At 43.8% G+C, this 18,541-nt stretch overlaps 1 protein-coding gene across 1 annotated transcript in view; it reads left to right on the forward strand.

Moving 5' to 3' along the window:
- Nucleotides 1-18,541, forward strand: part of LOC108699452 (V-set domain containing T-cell activation inhibitor 1-like) — a 56,730-nt gene that overhangs the window by 23,585 nt on the left and 14,604 nt on the right. Inside the window, exon 4 of the mRNA XM_041573711.1 lies at nt 6,787-7,134. Within this exon, the coding sequence (XP_041429645.1) occupies nt 6,787-7,134 (348 nt within the window). The remainder of the gene's footprint in view (nt 1-6,786; nt 7,135-18,541) is intronic.

The following is an 18,541-nucleotide window of genomic DNA, read 5'->3' on the forward strand; positions in this document are numbered from 1 at the left end:
CATGTCAGCTACTTTTTGTAAGATTTCATTTAGTAATTGAATATCTGCAGGAGGAGGTAAGTACACATTAACAATTATATAAGTGGTATCGGCAATTTGGGCTTTCAAGATTAAATACCGTCCACCTCTATCCGAGGTTAGTGCGTGAAAATGATAATTTAATGACTTCCTAACCAGGATAGCAACTCCCCTGGAGTATGTTGAGAAGTCTGCATGGTATGCCACCGAGACCCAGTTCCGTTTCAGAGCACGGACCCTCTGGCCCACTAAATGTGTCTCCTGGAGTAAGATAACATCCGCACCAGATTTCCTGGCCGTATCTAAAACCACTGCCCTTTTGACTTTATCATTAATCCCACGCACATTCCAGGATAATAGTTTAAAACTTTGCGGAGCCATAGTCATTTTTAGGGTAAACTATGCTCCACTGGGGCCAGGGTGGCTCTAAGGGCCCGAGGTCACCCAGCAAGAGAGTGACTGTTGCAGGAGATATTGGAGTATGCTTCGAGCGTCGTGGGATACCTATAGCTGTCAACAGCAATGTCTCGCACCACCAGCAATATTCGTTAGTCCTTAAACCTCCCCTCACAGAAGTAAGCAAAGAAAAGGAGAAAGGGAAAGAGAAAAAAGACAGACAAAAAGTATACCCATTAACATTATATCCCCCACCCGGTATCCTCCTCCCAACCTGGAGATACATTTTCCCTTAATTCGAACAATCCCAACAGGGGAGTGGGTAGCACTTTGCAATAACTCTCAAAACAAAAATATACGTTGGTACAGGGGTAGAGTCTGAGTCTCCGTGGTACCTAAAGTAGCAAATATATGATGTGGAGATCCCAAGTTTCATCACTGCAGCAGGATCCGACTGAGGTAGCCAAGTACATCAGGCACTGGTGCAGTACCGGCAATATGCACATCACCTAGGAATACTAAAACAGTGTAAATCCCATTGTATAACCTTCCCCCACCAGCCCAATATAGGGGGTATTCTTATGTACACCGGTCTATATCATGGGAGAATTCTTCAGTGGACAGGTTGTGATATGCTCAAGTGTAGTATCGGCACATAATCATTAAGGAGAGAGTGGGCTCCTGTCTTGAGTGTTCCATAGGTAGGGTATTAAGCGTGGCTCCGAAAGCCCAAAAGCACAAGCAAGAACAGTCTGTAGCAGTCAATCCACAATTATGGCTTTCAAAGTTCCACCCATGGTCTACTCTGAGGTGGAGAGGGTATATCCAGGTTTCACTGAGCAGTGTGGGTACATGTGGAGCGATGCCCTCTCCCTATCGCCCGTGAATAGAGTCTGCTACATACGGCTCAGGCTATAACGTGAGGCTATATCAGTCAAAAAGGTATAAACGAGAATGATCTCACCTGCTGCAGCATCTGCTTCTATCAACAGTTTAGTTGGGACGGCGAGGGCTGGCTCTAGGGGACGGAGCACCCCTCGCATCAAGCCAGTCGCTTGCCTCTTGAGCTGAGGTGAAAAAGTTGGCTCTGTCTCCGGCTTGAACCCTCAATTTGGCTGGGTAGAGCATGCCATATTTCAAATTGGCTTCTCGCAGGCGACGCTTGACTGCCATAAAGGTGCCTCTTTGTCTTTGAAGTTCTGCAGAGTAATCTGGGTAGATGGATACCTTTTTCCCTTCCACCATAATATCTGGGCTTTGTCTGGCTGCCTGTAGTATGGCGTCCCGATCTCTGAAGTTCAGCAGTCGAATCAAGAAGGGCCTGGGAGGTGCTCCTGGCGGGGGACTCCTACCGGGCACCCGATGGGCTCTTTCGACAGCATAGAAGGGTGAGAAGGCAGCTGTGGGGATGAAGTCTTTCAGCCATTTTTCTGCAAAAGCCACTGGGTCATTTCCTTCTGCTCTTTCTGGGAGCCCCAAAATACGTACATTATTGCGCCGCTGCCTATTTTCATAGTCGTCCAGCTTGTCCGTGCAGGCTTTAAGTTGAGTTTCCATGCGCGTTATTGCTGCTGGAATTGGAGCGCAGGTGTCCTCAAGAGTTGAGATTCTGTTTTCTCTGTTTTTCTCTCTCCCGCATATTCTGTAGGTCAGCCCGAAGTAGCGACAGATCGATTTTGACCTCCTCCAACTTAGTGGACAGTGAGGTCCTGCAATCTGTAATTGCGTCCAACAGCAGTTGTGTCGCCGCTTCAGGTGGCGATGATGAGGAGCTTGCAGTCTCTGGTTGAGGTTCCTTCTGCTGAGAGCCGTTTTGAGAAGGCTGTCTGGCAAATTGCTCAAGTTTAGATGCCGCATCAGACTTGGGTTTTTGTGTTTTGCTGCCACCCATCATGGGAAGAGTGGTGTCGTTATAGTAGGTACTGTTCTAGTTGCTAGAGTAGGATCTCCAAAGTAGTGGTAAGATGCGGTACACGGAGCTCTCGTCTGGGTTCACTGCATTAGATTAGTGCCCATGTGTGACCTTTCCCATAAGGCAGGATGATGTCAGGAGTACTGTAAGGGCCTTGAAGTTGACCTGGCTGGAGAAATAATTGTAGAGTTCATATGAGTACTCCACTACAGGGCACAAAGCTGCCGTTGCAATATAGCCGCGTAGCGTGTAGATGGAAGGGAGTGTTTCAGGAGCTCTGTCTTTGCTCGGTCTGGGGCCCTCCCTTTGCCTCGTGGGTGCCTCCTAATAAGGCTGCTGCCTTTGCTGTCAGGGGACCTTCTTGAAAGTGGCACACAGGATGGTCTTCCCTGAGTCTGTTCCTCTCAGGGCCTCAGGCAACAACACTATGCCTTTATTGCAGGGAGTGGCAGGAAGCCCCACAGTCTCAGGCCCTGGAAGCCTACAGAGGAGTAGGCATTGGTATGCCTAAGGGACGGTGAGATGGGGCACTCCCAGGGTCAGTTGGCACTCACCCCTCCAATACGCCACCACGTGGGCCCCGCGGTGCTATTTTCAGCCGCGTTCGGCGGGGTATAATTTCTGGTCCGGATGCGCCCAGGGTAGAGCCCTACTGGAGACCGCGGCTCTAGGCGCGGGACTAGGCCGCACGTCAGTTGGCAGCCTAGGAGCTGCTGGGCCGGAGGATGCGAGTCCGGATTGAAGCGGCTGACGCTCCGGATCGCCAGGTATCTGGTCTGCTGCCAATCAGCTATATTGTATGGGGGATATTGGCCGGAATAAGAGGGACCCTGGGAGTGCTTAACAGACGCGTCCACGCTGCTCGTCGGCTAGCCACGCCCCCCTACTTCTAGATCTCTGATGAAAAAAAGATCTCTTGTATCCTCTATAAGAATTTTGAGGCAGCGTTTTTCCTTTCCCATTTTTTAAGCTCTCAATTAACTGATCCAGTTTGGAGCCAAATAGCTTCCCTGGTTCAAAAGGCAATGAACAGAGGCTGTTCTTAGATGACAAGTCCGCCTTCCACGCCTTCATCCACAATGTCCTTCTACCAACTGAGGAAAGTGCCATTATCCTGGCTGAAAGTTTTAAAGCCTCAACAGCAGTGTCACCAAGGAAATCTGTAGCCAACTTTACATACTTGAGGGATTCCATAAGTTCATCTCTAGCCACTCCTGTGTCAATATCTTCCTCCAAATTGTTTATCCAACACTTCAGTGTTCTTGACACAGACACTGCTGCTATGGACGGCTTAGCAATGGCAGTTGCAGCAACATAAGATCTTCTTAAAGCAGTATCTACTCTCCTGTCCATTGGCTCCTTAAGACCAGACGTATCCTCAACAGGAATTGTTGTCTTTTTTGACATCCTTGCTATGGGTATGTCCACTGAAGGAGGTTCATCCCACTTAGCGATATCCTTCATGGATCTTCACTAACTTGTCCACAGGTAGGACAGGAAAAAAACATGCAGGGAGAGGGGTGTTCTGGGGCTTTAAAGTCTGCTAATTAAATATGTATGTCCTATCAGGAGAGACATCGGAGTTAACCCTTGGTGTGCTGCCTGTAGGACGTAATGGAAGCCTGGATAGCCCACAGTTGTGGTGGTGTTCTGGCTATAATTATTGAGAAATACTTTATTTTTATTTCTGGTCACAGAAATATATACAACGCTCACCAGGATATCTTTTCAAATTCAAATGCCACTGCTTATAATAAAACTCAGTTGCGTGGCCAGACATTTTTGGGAGATATTTTAAGGTAAACTATATGGTCTGGAAGTTGTGGGTATCCAACAGATTTTGCTGGGATTCACTGAGGTGATCTAGACCAGAGGTTTCTTCAAACTGAAACCCAATGGATTTATAATTTAAAGACCTTAAGCCCCCGTGGTTTGAATGAGGAGTGGTGTTTTGGGTCTTTTTGGTAATTAATAACAACATTTTGGTGTATTAGAAATGCCATGACCTATGTATTGCTGTATATGTAACCCAGAATAAGCCCCTTAGTAGCGTGAAATGCACGTCGGCAGGTTGTGTGGCGTGGGAGCTCATTGAATTTCAATGCGCATCACACCTGAATGTAGCCTGGAATCGTTAGACACTAATTACAGGGAGAAAGAAACGTACCTGCGGGTCCCCTAAAACTGTTGAGGTGGAGTGCAGTGAATGTGTTGGTCCGTGAGTATAATGGTAACAGAGGACTTTTCCAACTAAATATACCATCGGTTGGTGTTGAACTTGAACTCATATTGCCTTTAAAGGAAAACTATACCCCCCAAACAATGTAGGTCTCTATAAAAAGATATTGCATAAATCAGCGCATATGTAAAATCCTGCTTCATGTAAATAAACCATTTTCATAATAATATACTTTTCTAGTAGTATGTGCCATTGGGTAATCATTAATAGAAAATTGCCATTTTAAAAAATAAGGGCCGCCCCCTGGGATCGTAGGATTCACTGTGCTCACAAACATACCAACAAACCATACATGTTAGGTCACATGAGCCAATTAACAGACAGAGTTGTGTCTTTTGCTTCCACACTTCTTCCTGTTACAGTTAGAGCTGCAGTATTTCTGGTCAGGTGATCTCTTCCTGTTACAGTTAGAGCTGTAGTATTTCTGGTCAGGTGATCTCTTCCTGTTACAGTTAGAGCTGCAGTATTTCTGGTCAGGTGATCTCTTCCTGTTACAGTTAGAGCTGTAGTATTTCTGGTCAGGTGATCTCTTCCTGTTACAGTTAGAGCTGCAGTATTTCTGGTCAGGTGATCTCTTCCTGTTACAGTTAGAGCTGCAGTATTTCTGGTCAGGTGATCTCTTCCTGTTACAGTTAGAGCTGTAGTATTTCTGATCAGGTGATCTCTGAGGCAGCACAGACACCATCACGAAATGGTGGCTCAACGCAAGAGATGTAAAAGGGCAAGATTTACTTAAATATATATTCCAGTTTGGTAAGATTCTTTAATATGCCACTTAATATGATATGAACTATCTGTTGCTTAAGTGTTCATTTTGGGGGTATAGTTTTCCTTTAACATCTTTTTGGAATATTTTGTAATTATCTCCAGAAGGTCTAACACACACTCGCTCTGTGGATAATGCAACATTATGCAATTACTTTTGGGATTAATAGAGGCTTATTTGCTATACATGAATACCAATTGCCTTTTGGACTTTATTAGCTTGCGAGTGCTGGGTTTTATTATAAGCAGTGGCATTTGAATTTTTCAATAGGTGGACAAGCCAAGTTCAAAAGTATTCCAAATGATGTGTATTGTGCTTTTTTTTTTAAAAGAATTCAGATGATGCGTGGTACTCTTCTGCACTCGCATTGTACAGTATTATTTTCAAGACATTGTATATGTGTTTTAAATTGTGATCAATGATATCCTGGTGAGTGCTGTATATATGGCTCTTTTTCTGGTTATCTGTGACCAAAAATACATTTGTCTACAAACCTAAATTACTGAATATTTATACCTTAGAAATATGCCTTGGTCAGAGGTTAAACTTAAATATATGAGAAAGCCTGCACATATTCCCTTTTAAACACTTCTCCTAACTTTTCTCCAAATTCTTATTAACCCTTACACCATCACTCACCATCCATGTACCCTTACCCACTCTCCCCTTCCTTAGACCTGACCCAAATTGGTGTACTGCAATCTCTTATACAGCAGTGCATGACCATTCCATGTCTAACATCACCGCGGACAGGGTGTAAACAAAACTCAGCTGCCTGTTTGAGTTAGAGAATTTGGTCTGGAGGGGTCTAAGAAGAACAGGCATTTCCCATGTCTGGGTCCAATACTGCTCAATAGTTCTGTACTGTTCCTAGTCTATATAAAGTAGGACTCTCTAGCAGTACATTATCCCTTATAATACATGAGTGATACTCAGAGTTCCCTGTATAACTCAGCCTGCAGCCTTGTGCCTTTATATGGTCACAGAACAACCCCTCAGTGACTTCTAATATCCTTATCATTTACAGTAGGGGGTACATTATCCCTTATAATACATGAGTGATACTCAGAGTTCCCTGTATAACTGAGCCTGCAGCCTTGTGCCTTTATATGGTCACAGAACCCCTCAGTGACTTCTAATATCCTTATCATTTACAGTAGGGGGTACATTATCCCTTATAATACATGAGTGATACTCAGAGTTCCCTGTATAACTCAGCCTGCAGCCTTGTTTCTTTATATGGTCACAGAACAACCCCTCAGTGACTTCTAATATCCTTATCATTTACAGTAGGGGGTACATTATCCCTTATAATACATGAGTGATACTCAGAGTTCCCTCTGAAGTTTATAAATGAGCCCCAGTGACTTCTAATATCCTTTTTTATTATAGTAGGGGCTACAGTATGTCATTTATATATTTTTTCCTTATGTTTGCATTTGATTTATTTTACAGAGAGATTTGAAGTTAAAGCCACTGAGAAAACAGTTATTGCCACCAATGGTGGTGCTGCAGATCTGGGGTGTCACCTGGACCCTGAAAACAGTGCTGAACTCATGACAATCAAGTTTCATCGGGGAGACCCAAAATCCTATGTGTATGTGTATAATAAGAATCCAGCAGACTCTGGTACTCAGAATGAGACGTATAAGGACAGGACAGAGTTACTAACAGAGAACATCACACGAGGACAAGTCGTTGTGAGAATAAAGAATGTTCAGTTGTCAGATACAGGGAACTACACCTGCATATTTTATTCTAAGGATCACTACAGCAAAACAACGGTGGAACTAAAGGTCACTGGTTAGTAATTTGTATTGCTATTGTTTTTTGTTTCTGCACTGTGTTTGTAATGATACACATCAGGGGCCTATATACTGCCAATAGATTTAGTTGGCAAAACAAAATCAAACAAAAAAACACAAGTTTCCACTGTAGGCTATGGGATAGATCACACAGAGTGGGGTAAATGGAGCATTGCCAGTGGAGCACCACAGAGGTCTGTTCTTTGACCTTTGATTTTTAACTTCTTTATTAATTGTGATGGTCATTGAAAGTGAGTGTGTGTGTGTGTGGGGGGGGGGGGGGGGTGATGTTACTCCAGATAGTGATACTAAACTGTGAAAAGCATAAGTTGGGCAGCAAATGGGTAAATGATGTTCAATGTTACTTCATTTTCCCCAATGTGCATCTTTGTATTCTACACTTCTGCTCCCTTTTCTCCACCCACCTCATTATCCTCAGGTGGTCTAGTTAAGTAGTCAGGCCCCTTTATAAACCTGTTGCACACAACTCCAGGTTGCTTGGTCACTGAGCTCCGCAGTCTTGTTCCTGAGTCCTTGTCCTGTTTCTGAGTCCTTGTCTTGTTCCTAATTCCTTGTCTTGTTCCTGAATCCTTGTCCTGTTCCTGAGTCCTTGTCTTGTTCCTGAGTCTATGTCCTGTTCCTGAGTCCTTGTCTTGTTCCTGAGTCCTTGACTTGTTTCTGAATCCTTGTCCTGTTCCTGAGTCCTTGTCCTGTTTCTGAGTCCTTGTCTTGTTCCTGAGTCTATGTCCTGTTCCTGAGTCCTTGTCTTGTTCCTGAGTCCTTGACTTGTTCCTGAGTCTATGTCCTGTTCCTGAGTCCTTGTCTTGTTCCTGAGTCCTTGACTTGTTCCTGAATCCTTGTCCTGTTCCTGAGTCCTTGTCCTGTTTCTGAGTCCTTGTCTTGTTCCTGAGTCCTTCTCCTGTTCCTGAGTCCTTATCTTGTTCCTCATGTTTATCTCCTGGTACTGTACTGAGCCTGCTAACTGGACTCATGTTGTTTGCTACCTGCTACCTGCCTATGACTTTTGACCTGTTTACGCTGTGTTCTATTTTGCTCCTTACTTTATTTTTTATTAAACTTTACATTCACTTTAAAATGGCCTCTGGACTAAGTTCAGCTGTTTAAGGCTATACCCAGGGATAGCCAGCCTTTAGGCTCTAATTTGCCAGTCTTTCCTCTGTGTGTTGCTTGTTATACACTAACTGGCAGTGTGTTGGAGGTTTCCTTAAAGGAACAGTATATCAGGGCCTTGCTGCTCCGATAGCAGAGGAGTCTAGACCTAGGAGGAAGAACTAGGCAGAAAGTCTGGTTTGTGGTAGCTAGAGGGTCAAGAGTAAGTATTCTGTCTCAGTATCGGTTGTACAGGCCACAAGCTCCATGTAGACCCAGTCTGTAAGGATATGTGCAGCAGGTTGAATGATCACCTTGACAGATAGCTTACTCAATGAATAAAGACTCCAGAAATGTTCTCCAATGCTTCTTTATGCTTCAAGGTAGCAAATGTTAAACATAGAGGCCTTTTTCATAGGTAAATTTCTAATGGAGTTACACAGCTTACACACACTGCAGTCTCTTCATAACACACTAAACCAAGGGGGAGGTTACAGAAGAAAATGGAGGGCGGGAGCAACTATCTAGCAAGAAACAGTGGGGGTGAAAGGATGATACCAAATACCATTATAACATAACATATAATATCAACTGCTAGGTAGCAAAACTGCGTGGCAGCACACTCCCCGCCTGGTATCGTGAGATACCACTACACAATTATTTTTCTTTAACATATTATTAACAGTAACATAAAATGCTATTTAGCGTTCTCAAGTCTATGAGTTAGCTATATTAGAGTTTGAGTAGTTCACTGATATTAGACTAGATCAGAACCTTTGGAAGCAGGCATAATTAACACAATATCAGTGACTGGTCTGAGGAAGGTTTTTGAGTTGCCATCCTTAACGATCTTGACTTCCACACTTCGGACCTTCCCATCATCACTGGCAATGGCCTTTGTAATGAGTCCAACTGGCCACTGGATCCGATGAGTTTGCTGGTCTTTTAACAGGACCAAGTCCCCTTCCTTTAAGTTGGGCTTCTGGGTTTGCCACCTTTTGCGACCTTGGAGAAGTGTGAGATATTCCTTTCTCCATCTGTCCCAGAAACAATCCGCAAGGTATTGAGCGTATCTCCACTGTCGTTTATACATGTCCTTTTCATCGAAGATACCCTTTGGTGCTGAAATCTGTCCAATCTTCCAGTTCAACAATGTGGCTGGACTTAAGATAGTTGGAGACTCTGGGTCTGTAGATATGGCAGTCAATGGTCTTGAGTTGATTATTGCTGCAACCTCAGCAAAGAAAGTGGTGAGCACCTCATGGGTAAGGCGTGAAGAACTTGCATCAAGCAACATTGCATCCAGTATGCGCCTTGCCATCCCAATCATGCGTTCCCATGCTCCGCCCATGTGTGAAGAGTGTGGTGGGTTGCATTTCCACACGCAGCCTTGATCACTCAAATAATTTGCAACTTGTTGTTGGTCTATCTGTAACTCTCTACAAGCACCAATGAAGTTGGTTCCACAGTCCGATCTCAACATCTTCACAGGACCTCTTAGAGCAAGAAATCTCCGGAGAGAATTAATGAAACTAGAGGTGTCCATTGATTCGATCGCTTCGATATGTACAGCTCTTACACTTAGGCAAGTGAACATTACAGCCCATCTTTTGCTGTTGACTTGACCACCGCGGGTTCTTTTGGCCGTCACTGTCCATGGTCCAAATACATCAATCCCGACGTATGTGAAGGGTGCATCTTCGCTCAGTCTGTCTGCGGGTAAGTCAGCCATCTGTTGATCTTGCTGTCTACCTCTTAACTTCTGACATTTGACACAGTTGTGAATGATTGTGGCTATTTGTCTTTTCACTCCAACTATCCAGAACCCTGCAACTCTGAGAGCACCTTCTGTGTAGTGTCTTCCTTGGTGTCTTACTTCCTCATGGTAATGCCGGATAATCAAGGTCGCCAGATGGTGGTTTCTTGGTACTATCAAGAGGTTCTGTTCTCGTCTTGGCAAGTTTGACTTATTTAGCCGTCCACCGACTCTAAGTATTCCTTCATTGTCGATTACTGGGTTCAGGGTGAATAGTGGGCTACCCTTCGAGACTGGTCTATTGCCTCTCAAGCACTTAATTTCTTCTGCAAAGACTTCTTCTTGCACATGACGTATGATGAATGACTCTGCCTTCTCATACTCTAATGCGTTAGGTGACTCTTTGCAGGTATGCCATCCATGACAAGATGACGTCTGATTGGACTTGCTGAAACTCTGTGCAATATGACTCAATCTTGCAATAGTCTTTACTAATCTTTTCCAAGAAGAGAAACGTTCAAACCGTCTCACCTCCAAGTTTCTTCTTGAGCAGATGTTGGAGCTCAATGTTTTAACCTCTGGTCAGATTTCTGGATCAGTATCTGGATCCACCAGGTGGAAGTTGACGTCTCCTTCAGAGTCTATAGAAGACTGGTCTGTTAAGAACTTGGGTCCTGACAACCAAATGGTTTGTGTAAGGACAACTGCTGGCACAGACCTTGTGGCGATGTCTGCGGGATTCAAACCGGTCGGGACATAGTTCCATTGTTCAGGTCTACTGATTCTTCGTATTCGTTCTACCCTGTTAGCCACATACACGTAGAACCTTCTTACACTGTTGCATATGTACCCAAGTACGACCTTGCTGTCAGTGTAGTACTTAACCTGATCAATTTCAATGTCCATTTCATTTTGTAGGAATTCTGCAACTTCGACAGCCAAGATTGCACCACACAATTCTAATCTTGGAATCGTGTGAGCAGGTTTTGGAGCTAACTTGGCTCTTCCTAGTAGGAAACCGACATGAGATCTTCTGGAGGGATCCATGACCTTGAGATAGGCCACAACCGCTAACGCCTCTGTGGATGCATCACAAAAGATGTGAATCTCTCTCCTCTGACTTCTTGAAAATGAAGTGGGTGAATAGCAGCGTGGGATGTTAAGTTCTTTCAAAACCTTCAAGGAGTTTCTCCATTTCTCCCATTTAGGCCGTAGGTCTGCTGGCAAAGGAGCATCCCAATCGGTCACTCTCTCCGTAAGCTGACGAAGTATGGATCGCCCTTGGACGGTAACTAGAGTTACTAAGCCTAGGGGATCATAAAGGCTATTGACAGTTGACAGGACTCCTCGTCTCGTGAATGGCTTCTCAGTGTCTGAGACCTGAAAGGTAAATGTGTCTGAATTCACATTCCAGAGAAGACCGAGACTCCTTTGCGTGGGTAGGGCATCTGTTTCCAAGTCCAGGTCCTTCAAATCCTTTGCATGATCTTCTGGGTTGAAAGCCTTCATTACTTCACTGCTATTGGATGCGATCTTATGAAGCCTTAAGTTAGCAGTCGACAGGAGCTGTTGAGTTCTTTTTATCAGATTGACGGCTTCTTCAGGTGTTGAGAAGGATTTCAGGCCATCATCTACATAGAAATCTCTTTCAATGAATTTCCTGGCGTCAGATCCAAATTCCTTTTCACCTTCCTGCGCTGTTCTTCTTAGTCCATAAGTTGCCACGGCAGGAGATGGACTATTACCAAAAACATGGACTCTCATACGATACTCTGTCACCTGATCGTTAATGTCATTGTTGCGATGCCACAAGAATCTAAGAAAGTTTCTGTGGTCCTCTCTGACTATGAAACAGTGGAACATTTGTTGGATGTCGGCTGTCACAGCAACAGGTTCCTTCCTGAACCGCATTAACACTCCTACAAGGTTGTTTGTTAAATTTGGACCAGTTAGCAGTACATTATTCAAGGAAGTTCCCTTGAATTGAGCGCTTGAGTCAAAAACGATTCTAATTTGCCCCGGTTTGCGAGGATGGTAAACTCCAAAGGATGGAAGGTACCAGCATTCTTCACCCTCCTTAAGGTCTGGTGCCGGCTCAGCATGATGGTTATCTAAAATCTTCTGCATGAATGCTAGGAAGTGTTCTTGCATCTCAGGCTTGCTACGAAGGGTTCTCTTCAATGCAGCAAATCTAGCAAAAGCTTGTTCTCGATTATTAGGGAGAGTGAGCCTTGGTAACCGGAAGGGTAATGGAGCTACCCAACTGTTGGAGTCGTCCTTGAAGAACTCTTGATTCATAATCTTGATGAATTCCCTGTCTTCGACTGAAGGGGCAATCTTGTTGTCGTCACAAGTAGTCTGGTACACTGACTCACCAAGGTCCATGTGAGAAGTGAACTTGCAAGTGATACCTTGGAGTGCTTGACATGGAGCTTTAGATTTGAAATCAAGTCTTTCCTTCACGTGATAGTGCAATGGACATTTCATCGTCCGATAGGTACGTTCTGATCTCTCCACATTGGTTTTGTAGGAAGCCACGTCCCACTGCTTGTGCGATCGATTTAGACAGACCTCTCCCATCCAAGATCGAGTTTCTGGGCATGGGGAGCATCATCTGGACCGTTACATGACTCTCTTATTTTATGAACTCTGGGAATGTCTCTCCCTAGAAGGATCATGATCTTTGCATCCTTGTTAAGTGATGGAATGTAATCAGCAATGGGATTCAAATGAGAGTGATGACGTGCCACCTCAGGTGTGGGGATCTCTTCTCTATTATTCGGTAGCTGATCACATTCGATTAGCGTTGGTAGAGGAAACTCTGTGTTCTCATATTCTGATGCCACTATGAAGCCGTGGGCTCTTCTTCCAGAAGTGCTGACTTGTCCGGCACATGTCTGCAAGGTATAGGACCAGGTCTCTCCATGAATGTTGAATGAGTCAAAGAATTCTGGACTGGCCAATGAGCGATTGCTCTGATCGTCGAGTATGGCGTACATTTTTATAGCATTTTGTGGGCATCCTTCAGGAAAAACCCTAACGAGACATATCTTGCTGCAAGACTTGCTATGAAGCCCTTCTCCACACACCTCTGTACATCTTGTGGTTACAGGGTTGGCGTTTTGCTTAGTTCTCTGCCCGCCATCATCTGATGTAGTCTTGGGGTTGCTGCCAGGCGAAGGTTTCCTTTTGAATGATTCTGAGTGAAGAGCGTCCACATGCTTGGCACTGTTACACAGGGAACATCTGACATCATTCTTACAGTCTTTATCTAGGTGATCGGAGGATGCGCAACACTTGAAGCAGATATTATGTTCCTTGAGGTATGTCATGCGTTCTTTGATAGGCTTGTCCCTGAATGCGCGACATATAGAGAGAGAATGTGGTGCATCATGAATGGGACACTGTTGATCAATATTGCTTGACTTGGTATCTTGTAATTTAGTATCTGTAGCCAAGACATTGGATGCAATTGCGGTCTTTCTCACAGCAATAGGATGTCTTAAGTCCTTGAATTTACTGTTGGTGGCAATACCCTTTGAAGTAGTTGAAGGAAGGGTGGTTGTGTCTGGATTCAAGAAGCTTGGGTCATTCTTGGATCTTGCGATCTTCCTCACGAACTCTGCAAAATAAGAAAAGGGTGGGAAAGAGACATGGTGTTCATATTTATACCTTGATCCCATGCTAGTCCACTTCTCCTGGAGATGATAAGGCAACTTTGCTACAATAGGGTTTACCCCCTGAGCAGTGTCTAAATAGCTAAGACCTGGCAAACTAGGATCTGACTTAGCGATTTCAAGTTCAAGAAGAAGGTCACCTAACTCTCTAAGCTTATGATTGTCCTTAATAGAGATTTTAGGGAAGTCTTTAAGTCTCTGGAATAAGGCAGATTCTATGACTTCCGGGCTCCCATAGTCTTGTTCCAAACGTTCCCAGGCAGCATCAAGGCCTGCTTCAAAGTTATGAATGTAGACAGATTTAAGTCTCTTTACTTGTTCTGAAGATTGTCGTCCCAACCACTTTATTAGTAAGTCAAGTTCTGCTTGGGGTTCAATGCCCAAGTTCTTGGTTACTGCCTTGAATGTAGATCTCCAACTCCTATAGTTCTCTGGGCGGTCATCAAATCTAGACAGTCCAGTAGCAATCAACTCTCGCCGGATCATATACTTGCTAAACTCTGCAATGTTGGTGCTTTCGGTTTTTACACCCACAGGAAGTACTGATGGTGCACCATCTTGGATCAAGGTTGGTATCTGGTGCTGGCTAGTAAGTGGAGAGAAAGGTGTAGCAGATGGGTTCAATCCAGGCATGGGTCTCGTGTCTAAAGGCCTTTGCACATTTGAAGTTGAAGACTGCTGTGTTGCAGGAGGCATAGAGTGCACTCTGAAGTCTCCTGTTGTGCCCTTGTAACCTCTATTCACATAGGGTTGTGGCAGCACATGAGCTGGATAGGTTGGTACACTTGATTTTGTGGCATACGGTAGTAGTGAAGTATCTGTGTTGGGAGGTGCACACTGACTTGCTAGAGGATTATGAGGTGGGTCTACAACCGTAGGCGGGACCGTATCATTATGGTTCTGGGTCAAAACAAATTGTAGGGTCCTTTCAACAGGATCTTGACGGGCGGCCAAGCTAGGACAAGACGCTCCTTCTTCTTCCAATAGGGCTTGTTCCAAGACAGATAATTCTGCTAAGGCTACTTCCTCTTCTCTTCTCTTCTGAAGGATTTCTAGATGGGCCTCTGTTTCTGCTTGTATTCTTGCTTGAATGCGGTTTGCTTCTGCCTGTGCTTCAACTTCCTTAAGCTTAGCTTCTGCCTGTGCTTCAGCTTCCTTAAGCTTAGCTTCTGCCTGTGCTTCAGCTTCCTTAAGCTTAGCTTCTGCCTTGAAGACTGCTTCTCTTTCAGAACAGGTGGCTTGAACCTGGGCTACTGCAGCCTTTTGGCGAGCTTTGAGTATTTGGTTGCTCAGTGATGACCTTACAGAGCAGGACTGCAATGACTTGGAGGAGGATTTATGATGTGAGCTGGTAGATCTATATGATTTTTCTGAGTGTCTGGAAGAAGCGGATATACAGGATGTAGTTTCATGTAGCTGTGCTAATCTACCCTCTATCTGTGCCTTTGCTTCCAGATATGTGCTATGTCTCTGCTGCTCAGTAGAAGTAAAGTCTTTTAATTCTAGTGAAGCTTCCTCTATGTTGGAACATGACAAAAGGGAAAAGTACTTTTCAGCAAGTCTTTTATAATTCTCAAATGCCTTCTTAACCCTTGAGAGGGCGGCGTTCAATAGCTCAGTGTTGTTGCTAGTTTCATTAGCGGCTGTTATACAACTTAAAGTTTTCTCCCATAATGCAATCAGGTTATCAGATGTTGCTTCCTTATTTGCTTCATAAGCCTCCCTTGCCTTCAAGGATGGATGAGGGGCCCTAGCTGGACGTGCAGAATGAAGCAAGGTGTCTGCTTTGACATGAATAGATGCAGGCTCAGTAGAATCTCTGTCAAACATGACAAGTGCTGCAGTTTAGTGTCTTGGAAATCTGCCAAAGTTCAGCTCTGTAAGTATTGATACTTTGTTTGTAAGCAGGCTGGGCCTTGGAGCTGGGGCTGCAATCCAGCTCAAACCAGATTCTTGGCAAAGAAAAACACAGTTCAAAATCACCTTGTAAAAGGCAAGAATAAGTTCTTATAATAAATGCAGATATTGAATTCACAGTCCAAAAACAGCTTGAAAATAATGAATCCTTGTGACTTTATATAGCAATCATAAACAGTCTTTGCACAGTTCAGAATGTACTTATTGCTGACGAACAGCTCAGACCAGCAACAGGTTATACTGTGGGGAATATTCAGCAGGTAGTTGGCTTCTAGTGCAGTGCAATGCTTCTGGTAAGTGTAGCAGTAACACACAGGCAATGATGGCTTCAGTGCACAGTATGAAGATGGATTCCTGTCTTAGGGTTTTCTTTTTCTTCACACAGTCAAATGATAGCCATGCAATGGATTCTTAGAAATTTACTATTCTGTCTCAGTATCGGTTGTACAGGCCACAAGCTCCATGTAGACCCAGTCTGTAAGGATATGTGCAGCAGGTTGAATGATCACCTTGACAGATCGCTTACTCAATGAATAAAGACTCCAGAAATGTTCTCCAATGCTTCTTTATGCTTCAAGGTAGCAAATGTTAAACATAGAGGCCTTTTTCATAGATAAATTTCTAATGGAGTTACACAGCTTACACACACTGCAGTCTCTTCATAACACACTAAACCAAGGGGGAGGTTACAGAAGAAAATGGAGGGCGGGAGCAACTATCTAGCAAGAAACAGTGGGGGTGAAAGGATGATACCAAATACCATTATAACATAACATATAATATCAACTGCTAGGTAGCAAAACTGCGTGGCAGCACAGTAAGCGTTGTCAGGATTCAGGCAAAAGTTCAAAGACAGGCAACACAGGATCATGGTCAGGAACAAACAAGATGTCAAAAGTCCAGGAATCAGTGATATAACAATTTAGAAGTATGGCACTATAGTAAACTGACTTTACTTTAGTCAGTTCTAGCTACTTTCTGTGTGGGAATAATGCCACAAATGAGGCCCTCTCTCTCTCAGGGGTAAGCCCTTGTAGCGGGTGGAGGCAGGGTGTAGTGCAACTGTAACCAGGTGCAGTAGCACAATTATGGGTGCCAGTAGTTCTTTAACACTTAAACAATGGTCACAGACCCCCTCAGTGACTTCTAATATCCTTATCATTTACAGTAGGGGTACATTATCCCTTATAATACATGAGTGATACTCAGAGTTCCCTGTATAACTCAGCCTGCAGCCTTGTGCCTTTATATGGTCACAGAACAACCCCTCAGTGACTTCTAATATCCTTATCATTTACAGTAGGGGGTACATTATCCCTTATAATACATAAGTAATACTCAGAGTTCTCTGTATAACTCAGCCTGCAGCCTTGTGTCTTTATATGGTCACAGAACAACCCCTCAGTGACTTCTAATATCCTTATCATTTACAGTAGGGGGGTACATTATCCCTTATAATACATGAGTGATACTCAGAGTTCCCTGTATAACTCAGCCTGCAGCCTTGTGCCTTTATATGGTCACAGAACAACCCCTCAGTGACTTCTAATATCCTTATCATTTACAGTAGGGGGTACATTATCCCTTATAATACATAAGTAATACTCAGAGTTCTCTGTATAACTCAGCCTGCAGCCTTGTGTCTTTATATGGTCACAGAACAACCCCTCAGTGACTTCTAATATCCTTATCATTTACAGTAGGGGGGTACATTATCCCTTATAATACATGAGTGATACTCAGAGTTCCCTGTATAACTCAGCCTGCAGCCTTGTGCCTTTATATGGTCACAGAACAACCCCTCAGTGACTTCTAATATCCTTATCATTTACAGTAGGGGGTACATTATCCCTTATAATACATGAGTGATACTCAGAGTTCCCTGTATAACTCAGCCTGCAGCCTTGTGCCTTTATATGGTCACAGAACAACCCCTCAGTGACTTCTAATATCCTTATCATTTACAGTAGGGGGTACATTATCCCTTATAATACATAAGTAATACTCAGAGTTCTCTGTATAACTCAGCCTGCAGCCTTGTGTCTTTATATGGTCACAGAACAACCCCTCAGTGACTTCTAATATCCTTATCATTTACAGTAGGGGGGTGCATTATCCCTTATAATACATGAGTGATACTCAGAGTTCCCTGTATAACTCAGCCTGCAGCCTTGTGCCTTTATATGGTCACAGAACAACCCCTCAGTGACTTCTAATATCCTTATTATTTACTGTAGGGGGTACATTATGCCTTATAATACATGAGTGATACTCAGAGTTCCCTGTATAACTCAGCCTGCAGCCTTGTGCCTTTATATGGTCACAGAACAACCCCTCAGTGACTTCTAATATCCTTATTATTTACTGTAGGGGGTACATTATGCCTTATAATACATGAGTGATACTCAGAGTTCCCTGTATAACTCAGCCTGCAGCCTTGTGCCTTTATATGGTCACAGAACAACCCCTCAGTGACTTCTAATATCCTTATCATTTATAGTAGGGGGTACATTATCCCTAATAATACATGAGTGATACTCAGAGTTCCTTGTGCCTTTATATGGTCACAGAACAACCCCTCAGTGACTTCTAATATCCTTATTATTTACTGTAGGGGGTACATTATGCCTTATAATACATGAGTGATACTCAGAGTTCCCTGTATAACTCAGCCTGCAGCCTTGTGCCTTTATATGGTCACAGAACAACCCCTCAGTGACTTCTAATATCCTTATCATTTACAGTAGGGGGTACATTATCCCTTATAATACATGAGTGATACTCACAGTTCCCTGTATAACTCAGCCTGCAGCCTTGTGCCTTTATATGGTCACAGAACAACCCCTCAGTGACTTCTAATATCCTTATCATTTACAGTAGGGGGTACATTATCCCTTATAATACATGAGTGATACTCAGAGTTCCCTGTATAACTCAGCCTGCAG

The sequence above is a fragment of the Xenopus laevis genome, chromosome 8L (genome assembly GCF_017654675.1).
Source record: "Xenopus laevis strain J_2021 chromosome 8L, Xenopus_laevis_v10.1, whole genome shotgun sequence".
In the NCBI taxonomy this organism is placed as follows: domain Eukaryota; kingdom Metazoa; phylum Chordata; class Amphibia; order Anura; family Pipidae; genus Xenopus; species Xenopus laevis.